The following is a 24,357-nucleotide window of genomic DNA, read 5'->3' on the forward strand; positions in this document are numbered from 1 at the left end:
TCCATTAATAAGGAAAGTGTGTGTTACTGCGGGACGCATAACAAGCTCCACCACTTCACCGATCTAGATATCAGGTGAGAGTGTCTCTGTGTGTTGCTGTCTGCTGCGTTGAACGGCTGCTCACAAATACTCGGACGAGCTTCCGAAGTGATTTTCAGGTATTTCGTTCGGGCCTTCTACGAGAGAATTGCTCTCTGGAATCCATCATGGAATTGGGCATTTGCTTCTTCACGTATCCCTCACAGTTACGTCATTAACAAATGGCTCACAGTGCAACGTTAAAATTGACGAAAATGTGCTAAAAGATAGCATGTGTGGCAGTCAATGAACTCCGCCATTACTGGGTCGTCTGAAGGTTCGCGGGATCAATGAATCCAATACCATATGGTTGTCCTGTTGTCCTGTCATCGCACTTGGCCAACTGTCAACGGCGAGACCATATCCAATGGCTTCTAGATTGTCTAGCGCGAATTGGCAGCACGAGCACCAACCCAAGTCAAGTCAAGTCTGCCAACTGACTCGCAATATCTTCCTCGAACATTTAAAGCTTTATCGCCATCGTGGCACCATCGTGGAGTGGAGAGACCGAGACAGAAGAAGACGATGGAACATTTGAAGTGCATTTCCTCCCGAGGCGCCGGACAACCGAGCAGACGGGCCAAGATGTTCCAAGAATTTTCGGCAGTCCTCGTGCGCGGTGTCGCTCGCCCGCAGTTACCGCGGCATAATGATCCGAGACCTAATGCTGATTTATGCTGCCACACTCGACGACGTTGCTTCGGTTGCTTCGGCAATGTTCACTGGTCGGGCTTCGCTTCCGGCCAGGGATTATTATTTATCGATTGGCACCACCAACCAGCCTTCCAGCCAGCCTGCCAGCCTCGTGCAGCTCGTGCAGCTCGTGATCGTCGGATTAGATGCCACCGTGTGGCCCATAGTGGCGGTCTAATAATTCCAACCGGGCAGCAGTTTCAGTAGCCCGCAGACATTTAGCCCGCAGATGTCCGCTACGTCGATTAATCTGTGTGCCCTGTTAATGAGCTCCGCGAGAGGGCGAGAGGCGCAGTTACTCGGGATGTAGACCACACACCTCGATTTTCTACGGTGTCGGTAATGGACTGGAAAAAAGGGGTTTGGTTCCGTTCTGTTCGAGCTTCAGTTAGTTAGACGTAGTGTTTTGACTTTCGGCCGGGATTAGGAGGACTTCTACAAGGGTCCCCTGGGGGGAATCTCGGTCTAAAGACCAGAACTAAAAGACAAGAGGATAGCATCACGTGCAGTTGGACATTGGACTTACCGGTAATCGGTGGCGGTTCGACGACGGTCGACGGCCCGAAGAACGACGGTATGTCACCGGAGGTGGTCACGGGTGTGTTGAGATCGCCGGTTTGTGCGTCGCTCTGCTGCGACTGTGAGTGATCGTCGGCACCGCCGGCCCCGGGATGGCCACCGACGACGAGCTGGGACGAGCTGTCGTTCGAGTGGTGACCACCGGATTGGCCACTGCCACCGCCGGTGCTACCGCTCGTGCTCAGCAGGCTCAGATGGGGATGATGCGGATGGTTATGGCTATGATGTTGCTGCTGCTGCTGATGCTGTTGATGATGCTGTTGCTGTTGCTGTTGCTGTTGCTGACCTGGGTTGTGCGAGGCCGTGACACTCGTCGTGGCGGTCGTGTGCGTGGTAATGGCGGTCGAGGTCGAGCTAGCGGCAACCGATGAGGCAGCGACACTGCTCGACGGTGATGCGTTGTGTTGTTGCTGCTGCTGCTGCTGATGATGATGCTGCTGTTGCTGTTGCTGTTGCTGCTGAGCAGTCGAATGGTGATGATGATGGGACTGATGGTGCAGGGCTGTAGCACTGCTGACTGCGGTCGTCTGATGATGGTACGGATGGTACAGGTGATGATGGTGGTGGTTGTTGTTCGGCGTCGCCGTACTGTTGTTGTTGAGCGTCGCGAGCGAGGTCGTGGTGGTGCCGGTCTTGAACAGACCGCACGTGTCGAAGCTCAGCACGTTGAAGTGCGCGGCGGCCGCTGACTCGGTCAGCAGGAATGTGTGATGCGATGGCGCAACCAACGTTTCTAGCCCTTCCATGATCATGGCAGCTGCTGGTGGTCCAGGGGCAACGCCACCTGCGAGAGAGAGAACGAAACGAGACGAAATGAAGACAAATTTGCAAATAAACACAAGCGCGCACACGCACACACACACACACACACACACACACAGGGTAGGGTCATGATCACCACCCTCTTCAACACATGTTATGATCGATCTCGAATGAAAACAGTCTGGTAAGTGTTTCCCCCTTCTTCTGGCGGGTAAATTGATTCCGCAACTCGATGACGCCCCGACCCCGCGCTCCCATACATATACATCTTCTTGCCCAACAAGCACTCCTGCCCCAGGCACCAGTGCCCAGTCCCCCATTCTGCTCTTTTCCCCCCCGCGGACCGTTCCAGAAACCTTAATTAATTAAATGTCATTAAACAATTGACACCGTGACACGATGCGTAACTAATGCCCGGGACCCGCTGTAGTAGTCGGTCGGCCGTGCAGTCTGCCATGAACCAAACCAAACACTCTCGAACACCCTCCCCCCTCCCTTCCTGGCGGTTCAGAGAAGATGCAGAGCCATAAATGGATGGACGACCATCCGCTCGGTCCGGGATAGAGAGGTCAGTCAGTCAGGCACTAGTGTGTTCGTCCGGTGGTCCGGTGGCCTCCGATAAGGCCCAACATTTGTTTTCTCCATTAAAGGGTACCTCACTCCTCACCATCCGCGCGGAGCTCACTCCCAGAACACTCCCTGGTTTCTCACACCCGCACAGCACTCGACAAGAATGGAATGGACGCGAACGTCTTTTGTGACATAAAATTGTCTCAGGCCAGTATTAGAGAAGAGTGTTCGTGTGTGTGTTCGTGTGTGGCTGTGTCTGTGCGGTGGCCACTAATCTGTGCCAACCGAATACGACTCATCAACGCGCGCGCACTCGATGTTTTCTAAATCACCATTAGTGGCTGTCAACAGCCGGAATGATGATGCTTCTGCTGCTGCTACTCGTTCGTGGAGCTCTGGTTCTGGTTCTGGAGAGCGGAATAACGCCGAACCGTTTCCTATCTAACCGGATTCCCCGCAGAGACAGAGAGAGAGAGCATACACAATTGGAAATGTCATTCTGCGCGCTGGTTGCTGGTGGAGACGACTTGAACGAACGCGTTAAGCTCGTCAAATCCCGCAATCCCGAGCGCCGTGACGTGTATCAAAGTATTCTACAGACCGGGGACCCCATTTCTGGCTTGGAGTGCTTGACTGCCCGTGTGTGTGTGTGTGTGCGCGAACACGAGCGATCAACAATAAAAAAAAAACGATTGGTCGCTGTGTGCCGGGCCAAATGTTTAAATCAATAAAACAGCTAAAACATCGAGCACCGAGGTGGGGGCTCTGCACCGCTCCAGAAGAAACCGCTGGTGCCAGGTGCCCAGGGGGTTGTCGGTGTGCGAGGAGAGGTGACAATGGTGGCGAGATACGGCGGGCGTCGGAACCACTCGGTGAACGGCGAACGAATAGATCGCAGCATGAAAACATGCCGAAGGCAAAACGAGCGAGAAGTCGGAATCCGCGGCCACCAACATAAGCCATCAGGCGGTCTGTCCGTGCGTGCGCGTGTGTGTCTGTGTGTGTGTGTGTGTGTGTGTCCGCACGGTCGCCCGCCATAGAAGTGTCAAAATAAAAAGTATTAAATTTATCGATTTTATTCAAGAACCTGTCCGTAAGCAGGAACAGAACACCCCATCGACGACGACGATGACGACGATGATGATGATGATCGTGAAGCCAAAGGCCGATCTCTCGGCGCGCTGGGAGTGGTTCCTGTTCTACATTCTCTTGCGCACTCCCTGCGAGCTTGCGCTAGCACCTTCGCGCCTTTATCGGTCACAGCACAGCCACTTGTCTCGGGGCTCTATGAATTCAAAGTCCCACTGGGACCATCGCGCGACCACCACCGCGACCGTCATCATCATCATCATCGTCGTCGTCGCCGTCGTCGTTGGTGTGAAGCTTAAAGAAGAAGACGCTCAGCATGCAGGAAGTGTTCGCCGCAACGCGGACGCGCGCGCGCGGTCCAAGTCCTGGGAGGCAGCCGAGCCCAAATGAAATCATCAACATGTCGTGTGGCCGCTCGAGGCACACACATACACACAAGAGCGCGCGAGCCCAAGATTCTTGAGCTCTTCCTCCTTTCTTCCTCTTCCTCTCCATACGAAGGGGGTTTTATTGTTTAATAATAGGTGACAGCGCGTCCCCCCGGAGACCCCGATGGAGAAAAGGCGGATCGAAGCAATGTGTGCTGTGTGTGTGTGTGTGTGTGGACTCGCCATGGCCATGGTCGTCGATGTGGCCACGGATCAGAGGTTATGGATGAGATTTTCGACCCAAGATTAAGATAAGATTTTGAAGTGAAACAGATTGATTCTGCCTCTACCTCCTCGTCGTCGGTTCGTTCTTCCGCCGTCACCACCACCACCAACCATGGGACGACGTGTAGAAGCGAACATTACAATCGGCCTTTCACACCACACTGCGGTCCGCTGGCCACAGGACTCCGGGCGCGCCCAGTGGGTTCCGGGGAGAAAGATTAGCTTTATCTGATCCAACCAGTCTGTGCTCTCTCCTTCTCTCGTATTCTGTCGCTCGTCGAACAGATAAAAAGGCATCGTTCAACTGTCATCCTTGGCGGCCATCGGCCACGAGGTGTAATGGCGGTGCGAGCTGCCATTGCTGCCGAGATTGCGCGATACGATTCTACCGAAGCAATTAAGGAAAGGCGAACGCATTGAACGCCGTGTGGTCAATGAAATCGTCGCCGTCGGTATTTATCGCCATTTACATTCCAGAAGGAATTCCCCCAAAAGAAAAGAGGTTCGCGAGAGCGAACAGCGTTCGTGGAAGGTGATTTAGGAAGTCCAAAGGGCAAAGATTATTGGAAAAACAGCGTCTCCCCGGAACCTCGATATGACCACGCGACCACCATAAAGCACGTGCCAGCGAACTGTCACAAACGTCAAAAGCATCCTTCTTTCCCCCGGCTTGCTGAGACGATGTTTCAACAAAATAGCGAACGAATTTTTTTCGGTATCCAAGTAACCAAGCAACCGCACAAACCGCACCGCCATCGTCGCCGCCCATGCGCAATGCTGCTGCTGTTGATGGCGATACCGATGATGAAGCCGATGATGAGCCTCCTCCACACATACGCCCATTACGTAACGTTGTCGTCGTCGTCGTCGTCGTCGTGGCCGGATCGATTCTGGCGGTGCGACGGTAGCGGCAGCAATCGCATGCAACCTGTTGATGTGACCGCGAGACACGGTAAGGGATGACCGTTCAACCTTCCTCAGGGGGCCACAATCAAACCGCACAACACTCAATCCCTTCCTTCCTTCCTTCCTTCCTCACCCCACTGCCCACTAATCGTGGGGTTTGGATGCAAATTGAAAGCGCAAACAGTGGGCAGAAGGTACCGCCACCGCCAGCCAGTCATCTGAGGGCGTTTGTTGTTGTTCCGCCACCGCCGCCGCCAACGAATTCGTTGGAAATGGGTGTGTCTGTGTGTTTCGGACCGTATCGGTTAGTGTTTGTTAATTCTCATTAACACATTCGTTTGGCGGCGGCTTCATTTAACAGCCGCCGGGGGTTGAACGGGGGAGGGGGAAGAACACGCGCGCGGGCATGTAGAACGCGGACGACGGCGATCCGCCGGTAGGACGGATGGTTGGGCGTGGGAAAACGGAAATCTGCCGGGAAGTAGATGTACAGAGAGAGAGAGAGAGAGCAGAAGGAGTAGATGATGATCGCGATCATGACGCAGCTTCCGTTGATTTCGGGCAACTCAGCGTAGGTCCAATGATTCGTTTGTCATTTTCATCAATTTTGAACGGTACACGGGCACCCCTATCAGTCGGCAATCTGTTTACATTCCGCAAATAAAACCGTTCCCGATGATCATCACATCATCTCGGAATCAACAATAGACTTAGTCATCGTTGTTGGGTTGTTTGCCAAGAGATCCTGGCGCCAGGTCCGTCATTTGCAAATGATACAAAGTGTTAGTTACGCCGAGTATTCAGGTCGCTGGTAGCCGTTTTGGCGGCGACGCCAACACGCCAAGGGCAATCCGGTGTGCGAAAATGACATTCGCATCTCGCACAAGAAGCACACCTGCCGGAAAACCTGAACCTCACGAGGCCGTTTGCCAGAGCATTCCTGGTGTGTGCAAAGTGGTCGCTACTATTTCAAGACTCACGCAGACACACACGCTTATGGAGGATCATTTTCACTTCTCGCCCAAAAGGCCAAACTAGCGTCTAGTAGCTACTGTTGCATTTTCACGGCGCGAGTACCAGCGAGCGAGAGTGAGAAAGAGAGCGAGAGAGAATTGGAAAGGGAAGAAGATGATATTTTTAGACATTGTCTCTCCCCCTCCCCTCATCCCGCTCCCCTCATTCCACCCCATCCGCCTTTATCCGGCAATCCGGCGGCCGATGGGAATCACTTTTCTAAATAAATAATCGTTCAATGTGTGACGTCAAGTGCCGGTGCCGGTCAGCAAGCGGGGTGAGTAGTAATGGGCAAAGCGATTAGAGCGCAAACGTCACGACATGACATGCCCCGGTACCACGGCCATGGTCGCGGCACGCGATAAGAAAAGGGATTGTCAGGCGCCGCGGACTGTGGGGATAAGAAGTCCAGGAAAATCGATAACCGCACCGCACATCGCACCACAATGTGGCCAATTACCCCTTTCTCCCGGGAGGCATGACGTCAGTGGAGAGCGCTCCTGGGCATTCGTTCGCTCAGGATTCGAATTTATGAATGAATCGCAGCAGTCGGCGCCCGGAAATGCGCACCGGAGCGAAACCGGCGTTCCTCATGGTGTGGGTCCGGGTCCGGGAAAATCGATAATCATAGGCATGCGTTTTTCCGAGCTCGCGTTCGAGTCCGAGGCCCAGCCATCCTGCGCCAGCCAGCTCATTGCTTGCGCTCTCTCTCTCTCTTTCTCTCTCTCTCTCTCTCTCTCTCTTTCTCTCTTTCTCTTGTGCGCACTCCTCTTGCTAGTGGCGAACATTTGAGAGAAATTGAAAATTTTGAAGCAACAAAAAAAAACCCCAGGGTTGACGATGGATCATACCACCATCTCCGCTCTGCTCTCTTTGTCCATCACTCGTCGCACTCCAGCAACCCAGCCACCCAGGCACCCAGCCAGCCAGCCAGCCAGCCAGCCAGCGAGTGGGTGAAGTCTGCCCGGGAAAAATCGTGAGAGAAAATCGCGTGACTGCGCAGAACGTTCGTCCTTGAACATTATGTCACCACCACCCTGTAGCAACCAACCACCCACTACTCCCCCCCCCCCCTGACTGAACCTCGTCCTCGGTTTCATTCATAAAACTTTCCAGGCCGATCCCCATTCACACGGAGCCGAATTGCGAACCGAAAAGCCGTCCTTCGGCCCCCGGGGGTTGCCAGGGACAACGCAGCGCACATCCTCCATCATCCTCATCGTCCGCATCGGCATCACCATTCAGTTCGTTCGGACTGTCCCCGGCACAAATGGGTGTGGTGTGTGCGCGCGCGATGATGGTGGACCGCCGGAGCCGCCGGAAAATGCCGGAAAAATCGATTCGCGAATCGCGCCCAATAGCCCAAGGACTTTCGGCCTCCCACTTTGCCGTCGAATGCAGTAGGCCTGGCAAGTGGCACTGGACATCTAACAACGATAGTTTTCCACAACACCTCCTCCTCCTCCTGCACAGCATTCTTCACACTTGTTACTACTGTACCTGGAGACGGGGGTTCGACGGGAACAACGATGACGAAGGAAACGGAATGTTCCTCCTGCAAACGGAGCGGGCCACACACACTGGGGCGCGCTCTCGCACTGAACTTTCTGAAGTGTCAGTTCACTACACGGTCACCTCCCAAAAAGGCGTTCCACTAGAGGACGTTTTGATGGCGTGTTTTTTCAACAGACAGACAGACGGTGTGACCAGCGGTTTGGGATTGCCCTACTGCTACACGGTCGCCTGGTTGCCATTCAAACACACACACACACACACACGCGCGTACACGTTCACGTTCGAGTTTGTTGCTGGGAAGATGCAACCAACACCAGGTACACGGATAAGAAACGATGTCACTTCACTTCAGTTTCAACACTTCCAGAACACAGGACACTAGATCGTTTCAGAAACCAGGCAAACGACGATTGTTGTACTTGTTGGGGGGAGGTTCGGGCTCCGTTGCACTCTCGATTGTTGTAGTTTTGGATTCGTTTTTGTTTCGTTTCTGAGATTCTTGTATAAACACACCTGCAATCAGGCAAACACGATTCTTCCGACGGGAATTTGGCAAATTCAAAGATACGCACACACACAGACACAGACACTGCGCTTCCACTCCAGCAGCACAATCACTCTCAGATGGCACTTTGCGTTGCGATGCGTCGTGTTTTGCGGGTCTGCCACTGTCTGCCTTTCCGGTAAGTTCCACTTCCGTTGACCGAGAGAACGTACACTTTTCACTCACTTCACTTCACTTTTCGCACAGGTGGGTCGAGACACTCTGAGATGGGGGGATGGGGGCGAGGCGTAGTACTGGCTGCCCCACACAACACACCACTTGTCGCACAAGGAACACTAAAACAGCAGCACTCTCCTTCGGGAGTTTTTGTTTTCACCACGAAACACTTATTGCACACTGTCTGCCGTCGCGGTTTTCCCGCGATGATGGGAAAACGTGTTGCGCGGAAAAACCAGCCAGGAAAATGATCCACCTGGAACCGGGAACGACGACGACGACGACGACGACGAACGGGGCAGGAATGCGAGAGCGAGCGTGAAACGTGCCGCCGACGGGTGGTGCGAATCCGATGCCGAATGCGTTGCGTTGCGTTTCGTGCGCGGTTGCGTTGCCTGGGTTGCTGGGATGCGATGCTGCGAACGACTAAAGCGCGCTGCTATGCTACTGCCTAGTTTTATGAATGAAGTGATCCAAGCGCCCCAACGCCAACACGCACACACTCGCAGCAAATGTTTGTGAAGGGTGAGAGGGGGAGAGGGAGGAAAGCTGCTGGGGTGCTGGTGTGCGCGACGGAGGTAGGACGCTAGCGCCGTGCACCAATCGATGACGAGCTGGCTACTGCGCCGGCTCGCAATTGGTCGGCTCGGTATGAATGAACTCGCATAAGGGTGGATACCGGGTGTGTGGAAGGGGGTGCGAGAGAATGGGAGAAGAGAAGCATAGAAGAGAAGGAGAAGCTTGAAAAGGGCAGCGGAAGAGGGGAGGAGGAGGAGGTGGAGGACACCATCCCCCTCGCGCGCGCACACACGAGTGCTGGCTGGTAGGGGAACGCCTTTAACGCCAGCGTCACGCATACCGATACACTGCTCGGAAAAAAAACTCGGAAAAACGCTCACCCCCCCCCCCCCCTCACCTCATGCCCTTGTGGGAGGTGTGTGGAGAGTTGTGGAGAGTTTCGTCAGCAAGAGAGCGAGAGTCGTCGTCTGTGTATATACAACAATGATCATCATCGTGGTGTGCGTTTGTGCTTCGATGGTGACACGATGGAGACTCCCACACACCAGTGACGAGATCACAACCCTTCCTTCCACCCCACACAGCATCCCCTCAGCAGCATCCACAATCGAACCTCTTCTGTTGCTCCTTGTGCGCCTCACGCGCAACGCTCTACTCTTCTAACGCACACGAGCGCACATTTCCCTTCTTCCTTTCTTCCCGCTCTCCGCAATGTCCTCCCTCCCTACACCCCCCTTCTCCTCCCTCTGGTGGGGGTGGTGTCTCTTTCTCGCTCGCGAACGGGCCCGCTTTGAGGTCATCATCGTCAACGCCGTAATGACACTCGGCACGCGTCTCCTTTTTGTGATGTGTTTTGTTTATTATTTTCCTTGCTTCGCCTTCTCCATCTTCTTCTTCCTCTTCCTCTTCTTTCGCTTTTTCTTTCTCGCGCTCTCTTCTGCTGTTTTCTTTCTTCGTTTTGTTCCTTCTACTTGAGGATCGCCACCACTTGCGCTTGATGCTGCTGCTGCTGTTGCTGTTGTCTTGCGAAGCGCCTGGCGACGGCACGACGACGACCGTCGCCGTGGTTGTCTCCTGCCGACGGCAACATACGAATCCCGGGCTTCGCGCGCGCTCCGCGACGATGAACATGAACAACAACAACAACAACAACAACTCTTCCGCAATTTCTGTGCAATATTGGGATGGGCGATGCGCCTGCCAGCGCGCCTGTTGATCTCCGTCGTCTTTTCTTTCCCGGTCTCTTTTTTATTCGATTTTTCCTCGAATTTTCCTCCTTTTGATTCGAGAAAATTTTCCTTTTCTACCCATTCGGAGACTATAGTGTTCGATTGTTGTAAAATTCTCAGAAACCTTAGAGACAGGCGTTAGCTGTGATTAAATCCATTAACACAGATTAGACACAGATGCAAATGAGTTGTTACTTTGTTGCCACTTTTATGTTTGACAGAAAGATGGTTTGCAAAACTGCTGCCTTCGTAGGCGACTGCGATTCTCATTGAACAATAGCTCCAGCGTTAAAAGAAATTTCCGACGGTCCTCGCGGGTCCGTGAAAAGCATCGACACAAAAAACGGATGAAGCGCCATCATTCGCTCGAACGGTCCCCCAATTATTACAAGCGTACTGATCAAACGGCAATGCCGCACACGTTCGTTCGTGCGTCTCAATTTATGATTAAAATTTTTTTAAAGGCAAATTGAACGACCACCACCGGCCAGCTGGGCACCCGTGCAATAACCCGGGAATGTGTCGCAAAAAGGGGGGAAGGGAGCTTGTTTAAAGTGGAAGAATCAGCGCCGAGAGAATCGCCATAAAGAAAACGAGATAAAAAAAAAGGGACGGCCCGAAATTGATAATCGATGCGATGGAAGATGATACTTATTAGTTATAATTAAACGGGAAGAGAGAGAGAGAAATCGAGTAAAATGAGTTTTAAAGCGGGATGTATTATGTGGCACTCTAGCCCTACTTTGTGATGGAAAAGCGTTGCGTTAAAACCAAAGTGACAGAGCACGACGGACACAGACGAGACGATCTCATCTCAGCATCTCGGCAAACGATGCAGAAACCAATTCCCGACGGAGGAGCAATCAACCTGGTGCAACCGCCACCGGTAGGCGATCGCCGATGTAGATCAAGATGAGAGCAAGAGAGAGAGAGAGAGCGAGAGAGAGAGATAGTGAAAGTGAAATGATTCGAATTGAATTTGCATATCGCTTTCTCTCTCTTCTGTAACTCATAGAGTTTCAAAAACTTTGAAACAACTTCGGTAAAAATTTTCATGAAAATCCAACAAGAGATCTATCCATCGAGGGCTACGGGTTGCTGGCGTCCCCAACGGCCGACGACGGCACGGCAAGTGTCACACGAGAGCCCCACGAATGAACGATCCAGCGTGTGTGTGTGCCTCGATCTGGTGTGTCGCTTCGAGAGCGAGAGAGAGCAACGGAACGAAACCCCCTTGGTGGCAAGAGCGGGACAGCATGCCCCCCCCCCCTCCAATGCCTCCAGCGCTGGTCCTCTCTCTCGCGATCGTGCGCTTAATCGTTTGCCCCAGCCTCTTCCCTGCCGTTTTCCCTCTCCACCACCACGCCACGTACGATGCGATCGCAAGAACGGCACAAGACCGACCGACCGCAACCACGGGACAGATGGTAACAAAAAGTGCCAAATCTGGCCGTTCCGATGAGCTACCGGGTACCGGGACCGTCCCAGACGATGGTTCCCGGGGGAAACTGTTGATCCGGGGTCGGTTCGGTGCGATCGAACCCCTCGGACCCGGTCAAAAAGCCACCGAAAGGTGCGGGCCAGCCAGTTTGCGGCTCACGACCATCGCACCGTCGTCGTCGTTTCGTCACCGATGATCGGACGGAACGGAAGAGCGAGTGAGTGAGACCGGTGATAGAGAGGAACGGGGCGGGGAAATGTGGTTTGGTGGGAGGGGGGGGTATGGATTTATGCCACGAGGTAGAGAAAAATGGTCCGTTGTTATGCAGATCTCGCTATGGGGCTCTCAGCCCCGGGTTTTGCGTCCTTTTCTTTATCGAGCTCCCTCTTCCCCTATTCCCTTCTTTTCAGGCCCATGGACACCTCCGATTACTGATACTTTATCATGGCACACGGCACGACGACGGCGACGATCGCTCGCAGCGGATCAGACTGGATCTGGACCTGGAATGTGATCGAAGGCAGGATCGGGACGGGGTGGGGACCACGGGTGTGGTAGTGTAGTGTACCCGAAGCATATGGTTCGTAACACTGTGCTGGAGTGGCCCCGTAGTGCAGTTGAACTCCCGCCAACCGACATCATAATGCTTCGCTTGCAAAACATAAACAGCCCTCTGGAGACATTTCAATTCCAAACGGCCGACAATCTTGACGCCTCTTTTCCTGGTACGCATACGTTTCCTCCCTGCACACACACACACACGGACACACACACACACATACATTTTGTTATCTTGTAGTGCGCGTCGACCGGTCGACCCCTATCGATAGCTGATCGATGCTGGCAACGTCCCTCCTTTTCCATCGACAGACACAAAACAACGCAGCAACGCAGCACCGCGCGAACCGCGATGCCGCGAGGGTGGATAATGTTTAATGGCCGCGCGCGCGCGCCTCTCCTCCCTTCTTCCTCAGCCTCGCTCTCTGCTGCCGTCTCCGTATAACGTATAAATTGCATCGAACGGAGGATAGTGCATCGCGATAGTCCGCGGACCGTCGTCCGTGCGATCGAAGCGCATCAGCATCATCATCACCAACAGCAACATCGGTGCACAACCTCGAAGGAAAAGGGAGGGATGAGACCCTGGCCAGGCGGTTGGGCGGGCGGATCGCGCGTAAGATATGATACGGGATGTCAATATTTATTGGGGATCGTAATGTCATTACCGTAATTGTTGGTGCTTTAAAATATTTGTGCGATAATAGATTTAATGATTCCGCCCTCTTCCCTCTCCCCACTTTGGGTATGGAGTGTGGCCAACCCATAAGGCACACCAACCAACCGATCGGAGCTACATAGTATACCACGGACCAGCAGTGGCGGCGACGGCGGACAGGATTATGAGGTGATAAAATTGGTTGTTTGTTTTCTTCTTCTTTTATGCCCCATCTCTTCTGCCCCTCCCTCCTTCCTTTTCACTCACACTCTCCTCTCCGTTTTCTATCTCTCGTCTCGTTCATTTCGGTTGGCTTCCAGCGAAGCTGCGGCCGCCGAACTGCCGAGCGGTTGATAAATCTTTTAACACATTTGCGTAGAGCACCCTCACGCGCCCGGTGCGCGTATTGGTGTCCCGCGCGATATCCGGGATTTTGGAGCAAGCAAGTTTCATCAGCAAGATGCTTGCACGGATACCAGACACCCTCGCATACCTTCCCCTCGAGAGCCAAAACGGTGCCAAAGCGATGCTCTTATCATATTCCGACCGAGCGGAAGATGAAGAGAGGCCCAAACCGACGGGTTTTCTTTCGTTTCGCCTCGTACACAAAAGCTATTCGGACGAGCTTCAGGTTTCCTCGATGGGATGGTCCGGTGAAAAACGTGTTCCTCCGTTGGCCGTTGCGTCGCGTTGTCTTTTTTTTTGTTTGGGTTGTAAATAAATATGTTATTCCCCACCACCATGCATATTTGTTGGTGTTCGGAGTGGCGTGTTTGGCGCGTGGCGTCCGTGTCCGCGATCACGACCGTCGGGTGAATCATAGTTTATGTTAGCCGATTGGCTGACGATCCGAACTTTCAATACAGATGCGCATCGATGGAGGAGGAATGATGGTCGCTTGCTTTTCAAACAGAGACATCAAGCGGAAGTCTCCTACGGACGATGATGTCCAAAAATGTTCACTTCAAACGTCGTTATCAGTTGAGAGCTTGCAGCTACGAACCTTAATTCCAAAACCGGACAACCGGAACCCGCTCTTCTGAACACTCTCAAGCTCACGGTCGGCCGGAACGTCACTGGCCCTCTTTTGACAGGCCACAAAAAAAAACGGCCAACACGCACATCACATGCGCGCAGACGTTATTTATAGGATATGTTTTGGACCACCACCGCCACCACCGTTAGGCTTAGGACGTAGATTTGGCGTAGATTCCAGCGAATCCCGCTACAAACACGCGAACACATGAGCTGACGAACATAAGAGAAGAGACGAGATGCGGCGCGAGGTCGAGACACGTACAACCCCGGGACCCGGGTCCTGAATCTTCCGTAAACTCTGCAGCTAATGGGCGTAGTAGTAGTAGTTGGGAGTTTGGTGAGGGTAGTAAAAGTTGTAAACATTGACCATAGAGCATGTCATGTAGGCGACCGTTAGCGTCACCGTCTTCGGCGTTTGTCGTGGAGTCATCATGCAGCGCAACAACAACGGGACTGTTCGCCGTTTAACCTTATTAGGGATCTTCCGAAGCCGTCCCCGGACAAGCCCCTTTTGGCGTGGCGTCTACAGTAAACAGTTTCTGCTGTTCGGTCGACGTCATACGGCACGCCGACATCATCGCCAGCTTGCATGCGTGCGTGCGTGCGTACGGTACATGGAAAGATATTTTTACAAGACAGCCAGCAGTGTCCCACAGGAATGTGGGCCTACTGGAATGTTTATTGCGGTGCTGTATAGTACACGCTTGCGCCCGGTCTCTCAGGGTAGTGACGCATAGAACATAGTTTTTTTGCGTTCCCCCCGTGCGGCTGCGAAAGTTGTCTTAATGATATAACGTTTGCTTTTTCGGTTCGGGCCTCACTTTTCGCGAACCTTTACTCTCAACTCAATTAGTGCACTGGTGCACTGGATGCACTTCCAACTCAATTCTGTTCTATGTCGCCGCCACCGCCGACAGTATGATGAGTGTCATCATCAACCCCTCATAGTAGCCAGTTGTTGCCGCAGCTCGTGACAGCTCGTTTGCGTCGCTCTCCGTCGCTGCCAAGTGGAAAATTAACCTGTCAAACGCCATCGAGTGCGAGTGGCAGAGAGCTAAGTAAATAGAAGCAGAATACTCGCTCCTCCCCCCACCAGAGGGCAACTGGGTGTTTTGATTTCGAAAAGTGGCCATTCCGTAAGCGCACCCAGTTTTAATGCGACTCGCTGTTCCTTAGCATGCAGGCAAAAGCAAGCGTGCCACATGTGCAGTAGCAGTGCAGTAGTCCACGATGATGGTACCATTTTGTCACCAAGCAGTGGGACCACCTGTACCCGGGGCCGCTCGGTTGCGCTATTTTCGTTCGTCTGTTCTCCAAAAAAACGCATGCTACTGTGGTAACTTGTTTGTTTGTTTGTTAGCCCTTGATATGCTCCCAAAGTGTCACAATGCTCGGTAGCCATCTTTGATTGAGCTGTCAGTACAGTAAAGTATGCAAAAGAGAAGAGCACCTCAATCACAGTAAGCGGTGGAGAAAATGTTCAAAACTCAAATTCAAACACGTCCAAACTAAATTCAAACATGGCGCAAACCTAAACCGCCAACAAATAGCAGTACACTTGATACGGATGATTAATGCAAATATGCGCCACCGTCACCACCGTTTGTCTGGGACGCTGCGGCTTCCTTCCTGTTTCCCCTTCCACTGCACTGCGCCATGAACCAGAGCGAGACGGGCTCGCTAAAAATAGACTTCCGACGTAGTGAGGACAAACTCGTGCCACGCTAAAAATAGCGACGCTCCATGGGCGCACTACTGTTTACTGTTTGCTGTTGCGGCTGCCGTTGTGATGGTGGCCGTGCCGTGCCGTCGTTGTCTTTGGTCTCCGTTGTAATCACCACTAGCCTGCCACCTTTCCCCCGTTTTTCCGGATACCCCTCCCCGCCTCGGCCTCGGGTAAAGATAAACATTGTGTCCGAGCGTCATGTAACCGAAAACGGATCTGCAATAATCGACGCGAGGCGACGCGCAGCTATGGTCAGTCCCAAATTAAAAACGAACACTGACCAACGAACGTCGTCGGCGGGACGTTGTGTGGACTGATCCAAGATAAGCCGTGATACACGGCACCAACCGCGACGGGCAGAGAGAGAGAGTGAGAGATTAAGGAACAATTTAGTTAGAGCAGGACCAAACCCCTAGAGAGGCCACCAGAGGGAGTTCGACGTCAGAGAACGTCAGCGGCAGGCAGGCAGAAGTAATTTTCCACAATTAGTCATTTCCTACTTAACAGACCCATATGGACGTCCATATGTCGACGTAGCAACCACCACCCAGCCCGCCCGTGCCAGTGACGTACGTGCGAAAAAGGCCCGGCATGTACGTATGCGGTCGCGTACCCGAGGTGGCACGAGACATTAAATTGCCAAAACCGGTCTCTAGCAACAGGATAAGATCCTCGTATCCTCGTCTACGAAACAGAAAAAAAAAATCCCATTCATCGGAGTATATCCGCATCCGTATCCGAAACGTATGCTCGTAGGAGTCAGTTACACGTCTTCGTGGTCGCCGGACAATTGACGTGCCAGGGGGAAAACGGTTTCCGTGCACACTTGCGTACTGGCGGCACGTAGGATTTGGGAAGTCAAACATTGCACGGAATCGCCCGAAATAGTCTGCAGCTTCCACGCCATCAGCTTCGATTCGCTATCGGTGACGTTACTGTACGGCCATCGTCGTCCTTTTTTTGATGGGCCTCCCGCACGCCACGCTGCGTGCGTGCGACCATATGTTGAGTTTCGAACGCGCGCCCCAAATTGCTCGTGACGTTTGCGTCGATTACGACTCGGGTAACTATAGTTTGCCGTTGCCGATTCCGATTCCGGATTCTTGCAAACACTTCCGTGGCTCTGACGAATATACGCTGGAAATGGGGCGGAGGCTCCCTCCTCCCGGGGGCTGCCTGATTGCGCGAATAGTACTACAATGAGAGAGGGTGGCACTATTTCGACGGGGGCCCGTCTGGCCGAATGGAGGCGGGATGACGTCTGCTACGTTTTTGGTTCGTCAGTAGCTCGATCGTGCGGGGTGATATATTTAATCAATTGTGCTACATATGATACCATCACTGAGATGAGCTCAGTGATAGTATGGATACTGGATTTCTGGTTCCAAAGTTCTCGACTCCAAGTCGCGTTCTTGGCCAGCAGTTGGCCTGCGTGAAGTCTTTTTAAGCCGCATCCATCAAGATTCAGCTGTTGTGTCCATCTCACGCTCGAGAGCGCTCGCGTATCAAAACAGACACAACAGGCGGCTCCCTTCCTTTGCCGAGCCGAGACTAACAGACGCCTTCGCATTGCAACAATGTCCGGATCGGTGCAGCAGCAGCAGCAGCAACAGCAGCCGTTAGGCTGTTGAAAAATCGTTTGCACGCTCGCATGTCACACGCACTCCGGTGCTCTGTTATGTTTAATTTCCATCTCACTTTCGATACCTTCCTTCCACCAGCCCCTTCGTATGGGGACATTCCTGCTAAATACACGCGCACCACCGAACGAGCTGTTGCTGTTGTGTCAGATGATTTGTTTGCTCTCTGGAAGGTGAGGGAGGAGGGGGAACGCATGCTGGGCTACACTTTTTGGCCGGTGGATACTATCCCCTTTGGAGCGATGCGCCGATGCGTGCTATGCATTGTTTTACCAAGGGATACACGAGGATTGTTTTTCCGGTGCTCACGATGCCCTTCCCTTTGCCACTGAAAACATGTGAAAAGCGGCTTCGTTTTACGTTTGGTTTTTTGTTTTTTGTTTCTTTTTTTCGGTAGTCCGAGGCATTTCCATTTGCATGAGGGACACCCCATCCCGATAATCCATTTACGCGGCATTCCTCCGTTGGTTCACTGTCACTCGTCGTGGTGTCGTCGTCGTCGTCGTCGACGTCTTCATCGCTTAAGCAACGCGGCGCACCCTGCGTGAAAGTGAAAATACAAACGCCAGGAATTCGGCGCTCGCGCGGTTCTTTGTATCTTTTACGCGGTCCGCGAGGATTCCATTTCGCCCGGTTCGTTGATGATGATTGTGCTCGAGGAGTGAGCACCGCGTGAAGGGAAGGATAGCGCGATACCGGCCCGCTAGACACACGGCGCTGACACTAGCAGCCTGTTGATGGATGCACACACACACACACACACACCGAACGGCGCTGCAACGACGACGACGACGACGACCCTGTGCCCGGAAGGGGTCGTTCGTTCGTTTGGTTGAGTCTCCCGAGCGCACTGCTTAATTGATGGTGTGTTGTCGTAAAGGGAAATGGACTGAGACTGAGAGACTCGAACGTAGCCGCAGCCTACCCCGTCAGCCAGCGTGTTTCTGCTTCGATAGCGCAAGAAACAGAGCGCGAAGCGAAGGAGGCGCTGTGGAGCTGACTTGCCCAATGCTTCCAATGGATGCTGCTGCTGCTGCTGCCGGTGCTGCGTGTTAGTATTTAATTGAGGATTTTACGCGTGATTCCTCAATCCCTCAACTGGTGCTGTGGTTTACAGCGTGCGGCCTGAAAGAAGAGATTGTCAGCACACTCCCAGCAGGCCGTGGCACCACTTCTGCCGAGCGGACTCCGGCGGACAAGCGGACTATAACTTCTTCAATCCAGTGCACTGCGCTGCGAGCACTCCCAACAACGACGACGGCGACGACGACGAGACGCGCCTCGCGTGACAGTTTCATGAGCGCAACGGCCGCCCGGTGCAACCACCGGTGTGGTACGCGGTTAAACATTATTAATGCGGTGCATAAAATTTTTAATGTTTCACGTAATTGCTCGGCGACTTGCAGCGGCGACCGCGTCGGAGAGTCACCTTCGCGAAACCGAACCGGGTTCGCGTACGTACGTACGCCCGGACGCACGTTGACACTCGAGCGCACACACACACACACGCGAACATGGTCACACAGGTACAGGTCAGAGCGTGAAAATGAAATTGCAAGACGCCTGCTGAGTAGAAAACAAAAAAACGTGGGGAAGGAACTTGATGAGCGAATATTACATTAGCGCCTACCCGCCAGGGACACCTACCCGAGACTGATCGGTGGTGATGTCCGGTGGCCGTGGAGATTCTTCGTGAATTCAAGAACCTCACCCCAAAAGGGCCAATTCAACGCGAACGCCCTGCGGTGCGCTGATGCGTCGCGATGGTTTTTCGCACTTCCAATAAATTGTCTGGCGCACGCACAGCTGATGACCCGCGTGTATACTTGCGGCGTGTCGTCTGGCGGCGCCTCTCTGCGTCCGGGATATATTTCCAGCGACAGTAGCAGTGCCTGCATTGTAACGTTCGCACGCTGCAATATGCTCATTATTGGATGATATGCGAGTGACAGGCAGAACCACTCTCGCCGCTCTCGCTCGAGCGCACCCGAACCCGGTTATTTGTTTGCGAAAATGGTGTATAGACCCTTGGGTTCTTGTTCGCTTTGACGTCGCTTTGAGCTCGGAGTTTGTTACTTTGAACGTCGTAAAAACAAATGGTTGCCGGTTTCGTGTTTTTTGGTTGTTGTGGTGTTTTTCGCAGAAAAGATGGCGATGATGGAACGGTGAAGATGCATGCAGCTCGTTACCGTTAACGGGAAGGCGGGAAAAACGTTTTATTTTGAGTAGTAAATTCACATTCCCGGGCCACCTGGCACCGATTCCATGGTAGATCAAAGCGGACCGACGGTTGCGCAGCCGGTGGCAGCTGCAGACGCTGTTTGGAGATTGGGAGTTTGTTGTTGGACACCTCAGGGACATCCAACATCACATCATCCAAGTAGCCTTTTCCCGCGAATTATATCCGTTGGATATACTGAACTATAGCGTGACTCCAGAGGTGTCTCAGACGACATCCTTCAAGTCGTTGGCCTTTGCAGTGCTTTGGACATGCAGTAGAAATAGAATAGTGCCTTTCCTTTGTTCTACTTACGGCCTACATACTACGTCTGCAAGTTCTGGATCCCCAGGATCAGGACGTTTAATCCCAGCTAATTTGTTGAAATTGGACCTCTTGCGTAACCGACGTCGACCGTGACCGTGTTACGTATGTAACACTCCCATAATATCAATTTCCGGTGGTGGCAGCGTGTACCAATTGAGTGCGAAATAGCCATCTTTACTACAACTGACGTCAGCTTGTCTCGTGATACCGCATTTGATACCGGAACCCTCCGCTCTTGTGTAAGATAAGAATTCCATTTTCGGGCAAACACACGCAACTCATGTGTGCGCGCGAGAGAGAGAAAGAGATAGAATGCGTGTGTCGTCGTTCTACTCGATCCGAATCGATTTCCTGACCGGGAAATTGAAAACGTCACATGGTCTAATGGCGTGTCTCGAACGATGTCCACCCCTCCGGCCGGTTTGCATTACACTCCAGCGTTTTAGCAGGTCAGGTGATGGGTGCCTATATCCTCCTGCAACAGGCAGCAGCCGAATATCGATTGGGCTGCCGCGCAGGCCGTGCCAGCAGCTGGTACCGGGGAAGTGCGCTGGCGCTTTTCCCATTGACGTCATTTCATTCATAAATTTTTTACACCCCAGGAATGGGCTCGGGACGAGCTGGCGAAGAGGAAGAGGAGGTGGCGGTTGGGCCGTCTGGGGGTAGGTTGGCAGGTGCGGAGGCAATGCGTGCAGTGCGCATGATTACGCTACCGCAGACCGTCTGAGGTGCGGTTGCAAAGATGCGGATCCAGCCGTCCGGTCGAGGCTCTCTCCTATCGTACCCAGCCAGTGCTGCCAGCTGGGGTGTGGCTGTCTGGTGTATTCGCTGTACAGCCCTTCGTGAGGTGTTCGTTGAGATATGCAAAAGCTAATCAGTGGACATGGAGTCCGGAACTTCTCACAAGAGCTCTCCATTTCTAGCTAGCCATTTTGAAAGGACAATAAAGCGTGATGACCTTGGCACACGAGGGCGTCTGGCAGCACTGGCAGTATAGGGCTATGCTTGGGAGGGTATGTGGGAAAAATTCATTCATAAATTCTTATCTAGCGATGTGTAGCCATCCTCTGCATGTGTGTGTGTATGTATCCAGTATTGGTGGTAGAGTATTTCTACATCGTTTGGTAGTATTCGTGGTTTCGGAACTTTTCGGAGAGATACTACCGCACACTATCAGCCAATGTCTTGTACCCCTTGTTGTTTGGAGGAGAAACGAATTTCTTTCCCAAACGACCGACAGCAATCGTGGTGGTGTTTGTGTGCCCGCGTGTTGTACCTATATACTAGCTGAAGTAGCTACGGGATACAATGGAGGTGGTGGTAGTGACGGTGTCTCAAGAGGTCACTGGATCCTGTGCTCAACGATGGTTCCAGTACCTTCTCTCGAGCCACCGTCGAGTCGAAGTACATACAGATCCTAGCCAACCGAGCGTGGGTTGGCAAACGTGAAGACAACAATTTGGAATGAATGAAATTCCCTCGTCCCCCTTCATCCCACCCACTGTACCCTTCTCTGCATTGTTCGACCATCGCCTGAGGCCGGAGAACAGGCTTCCCAAGGGGTTGGGTGGATCCTGAACAGGTTGTCCTGATTACTCAAGGACGACAGGAGTGTTGGACCTCACTGCCTTTCAACTTCACGTTTGCTATGCAGAACAGCGTGTAGGCGTGAGTGACACGAGTTTTCAGGCCGGCACCGATTCACTTTCTCCATTAGCGTTTAGAACCTTAGTCTTCTCGCTCACTCCGAACTTCCAAAGGAGTACACCGAGGAGTTATGACAAGCTCATTAGAAAGTATAAAACAACCGGCAAGTGGATGGATAGAAACCCCAACAGCACCATGTTCATGGTCGTGCTGGTGTGCCGTTTTGTGCGCTGCCGCATCGTGGAGGGGGTTTCAATAAGAAGCTGTTATCAGCTAGCATCCGTCCGGTCGCGACCCACGCCCATCTGGGGCCTCGCCGCCGCGGGGTGGAATTGAAAATTCGTGGAAAATGCCGAGTGAAAGTGAAGTGGAGCGTGGAACTAGGATGGAATCCTAGAGCCTTGTACCTAGAGCCCAAAACAGGGCGTGTTTAGGTAGTCAATGGTAGTCGCCCCTACGGCACGGTACATCCTGTGGTTTCGCCGCGCAACGATGAAGCGCAACTGATTGCATATTATGATGAAATTCCGATTTATGCGCTACCATGACCACACAACCGGTGGATGAGCGGTTTTATTCCAACGCCCCGGGTAGAATCCGTTGTTGTTCGACTTCGATCGAGCAGAACGAGCAGAACCAATGGGCAAATGGAATGTTTGTTTTTCCGGTCTACGGTCGTATCCTCCGCCGTATTGTACATCCCATTTGTGCATACCGAACATTGGTTCTCTCCCTCGCGGCACATGTTTCGAACCGTTACACCACACACACACACTAGCCGAGGATCGGACGGTGAGGTTGGTCTGTCGGCGGATGCGTCTAGCACCGTATCGGTTCGACGAGCGGGAAGTGAGCTATTGATTTAAGCATCAATGCACTTCGCTAGTGATGCTGGTGGTCCCTTACGTCTTGTCTGTTTCTTCCAAGCGGCGATCGTACGGCCACGGCATGATCGAAGATCGAAAATCTGTGTCAGACCGTGCGGTAGGTCCAGCGTCCAGATTATTGGTGTCCGATCGATCCGTGAACTACTAGGCGTCCGCTTTGTGGTGATGGAGTGATATCTTGTAGGCGTCTCCATCGCCTTCGAAGAGCCGATACTCCCAAATGTTTTTCGACGCCATCGAGCATGACCAAACATATGGTCCTTTAGCTCGAGCTCGAGGGGGGGCCACCAAGCACGAAATTGTCGGCAAGTACTTCCCGCAGAAGAACGCCCGCAAACAGAACGCTTTACACGAGCGAGCGATTGGATGGAAATAGAACAACGGCAAGGGGCCAGATGTTTGATAGATTTTCCATCATGCGGTCGGCATATCACTAGGCAAAAGCATATAGTTTTCTCAAATACCGAAAACTTGATCCGACACCCGTGACCGGGTGCTACTAACTAATCCAAGATGGAGAAAAATTAATTGGCACTTCACAGTGGCCCCTGTTATGACAGTGCGTACGACCGCACGGTGCGATGCGGAAAAAAAAAACCTGGAGACAACATTATCGGCATCAATGCGACTGTCGCTTCGAGGTCTACCGTATTTTCCACATTTTCACATACACACACACACACACACACACACACAGCACAACCGCACCGCACCGGCGTGTATCGTAGAGCGAGGAGGCCACATCATAAATTTAGTGTTGTTTTCATTTCGTGCATAACCTGCAAGCAGGGAAGTGCGTCCCCGACCCGCGCGCGCGAAGATAAAGTGCCCGCAGGTTGAACGTTTGTCGGGAAATTCTTGAACCAGGCGGGATCCCGGGAGTGAGACCGCCAGTGAGGCTGTGACGATGTGCGATCGCACATAAATTGTCACTGCTTGGCGGGGTTTGCGGCTTCCGATTCTCCTCCGATCCTCCTCCGATCCACTCTTGGCCACTATAGTGGCGCTGGTGTGGCATTGTCAAGCGCGTGTCACGCCGCTTTATGATTGCGTAAAAGTAAAGAGGGAAGGCCAAGCCGCGACGCGTGTGGTGATCGCCATATTTTACGGGATTTTGTGGTGGTTTGTTTGAAATGCCTTAATTTCTGGAAAGCGGTCGTATGCGTGCCCGGAGTGCCTGGTGACCCTCAAAACAACAATCCAAACCGTCACCGTCGATCGCCACCGTCGATCAAGTCGGTTCACACACACCGCGTGCGAGCCACACCGCGAGTATCCTCTAGCCGCTCGTCGTAATTTATATATATTTTGTTCAACCTGGCCAAGACCAAGGGGAGACATTCTCCCGGGGCTGGGGCCTTTGTGTTCCCTGCGAAGACCGGGGATCGACCCGGACTCGTGGCAAAACCCCCAAAACGGGGGCGGACGGATAAGTTATGGGCCGATTATTGGTTTTAATCGTTCCATTTCGCTCGCCACTAATTATGCCGACTCACGGACCATTTCCTCAAAACTCAAAACCCAGCCCCCCCCCTGATGCCGGTCCACTGATTTACGGAGCCCCCTTTCCCTCGTTCTCTACCACTATCTATCCTTAGGTATCGCGCTCGTCGCCTAATTGCGCCGTGTGCCTGCTGTCCAATTGGGTGGAAAATTTAACGACATCGGCGGCGACGTTTCGGGAAAGTTGACCTTGGGATACTGAGAATAGTTTCGCAAGATAGCACGACAACGGGACCTCTAGATAGCATTTTCTTTTAGTAATTTTTCGTCGCAAAAAAAACTTTCTAAAGATGGATGGAGCTTCGAATGCGGTAACGCACAAGAGGAGAAAAAATCCCCAGAAATACGGTTCACACCTTCCTGGTTTAACATTTCCTCACACACCA

General features: G+C 52.8%; 3 protein-coding genes across 3 annotated transcripts in view; 1 reads left to right on the forward strand and 2 right to left on the reverse strand.

Moving 5' to 3' along the window:
- LOC125947944 (atlastin) overlaps positions 1–24,357 on the forward strand; it is a 145,511-nt gene that overhangs the window by 106,340 nt on the left and 14,814 nt on the right. The window lies entirely within an intron of this gene.
- LOC125947999 (protein D3-like) overlaps positions 1–24,357 on the reverse strand; it is a 348,887-nt gene that overhangs the window by 78,297 nt on the left and 246,233 nt on the right. The gene's annotated exons all lie outside the window — the stretch shown is intronic.
- Positions 1–24,357, reverse strand: part of LOC125947902 (hormone receptor 4-like) — a 70,529-nt gene that overhangs the window by 6,394 nt on the left and 39,778 nt on the right. Inside the window, exon 4 of the mRNA XM_049673428.1 lies at positions 1,298–2,134. Coding sequence (XP_049529385.1) covers positions 1,298–2,134 — 837 coding nt within the window. The remainder of the gene's footprint in view (positions 1–1,297; positions 2,135–24,357) is intronic.

The sequence above is a fragment of the Anopheles darlingi genome, chromosome 2 (assembly GCF_943734745.1).
Source record: "Anopheles darlingi chromosome 2, idAnoDarlMG_H_01, whole genome shotgun sequence".
Classification (NCBI taxonomy): domain Eukaryota; kingdom Metazoa; phylum Arthropoda; class Insecta; order Diptera; family Culicidae; genus Anopheles; species Anopheles darlingi.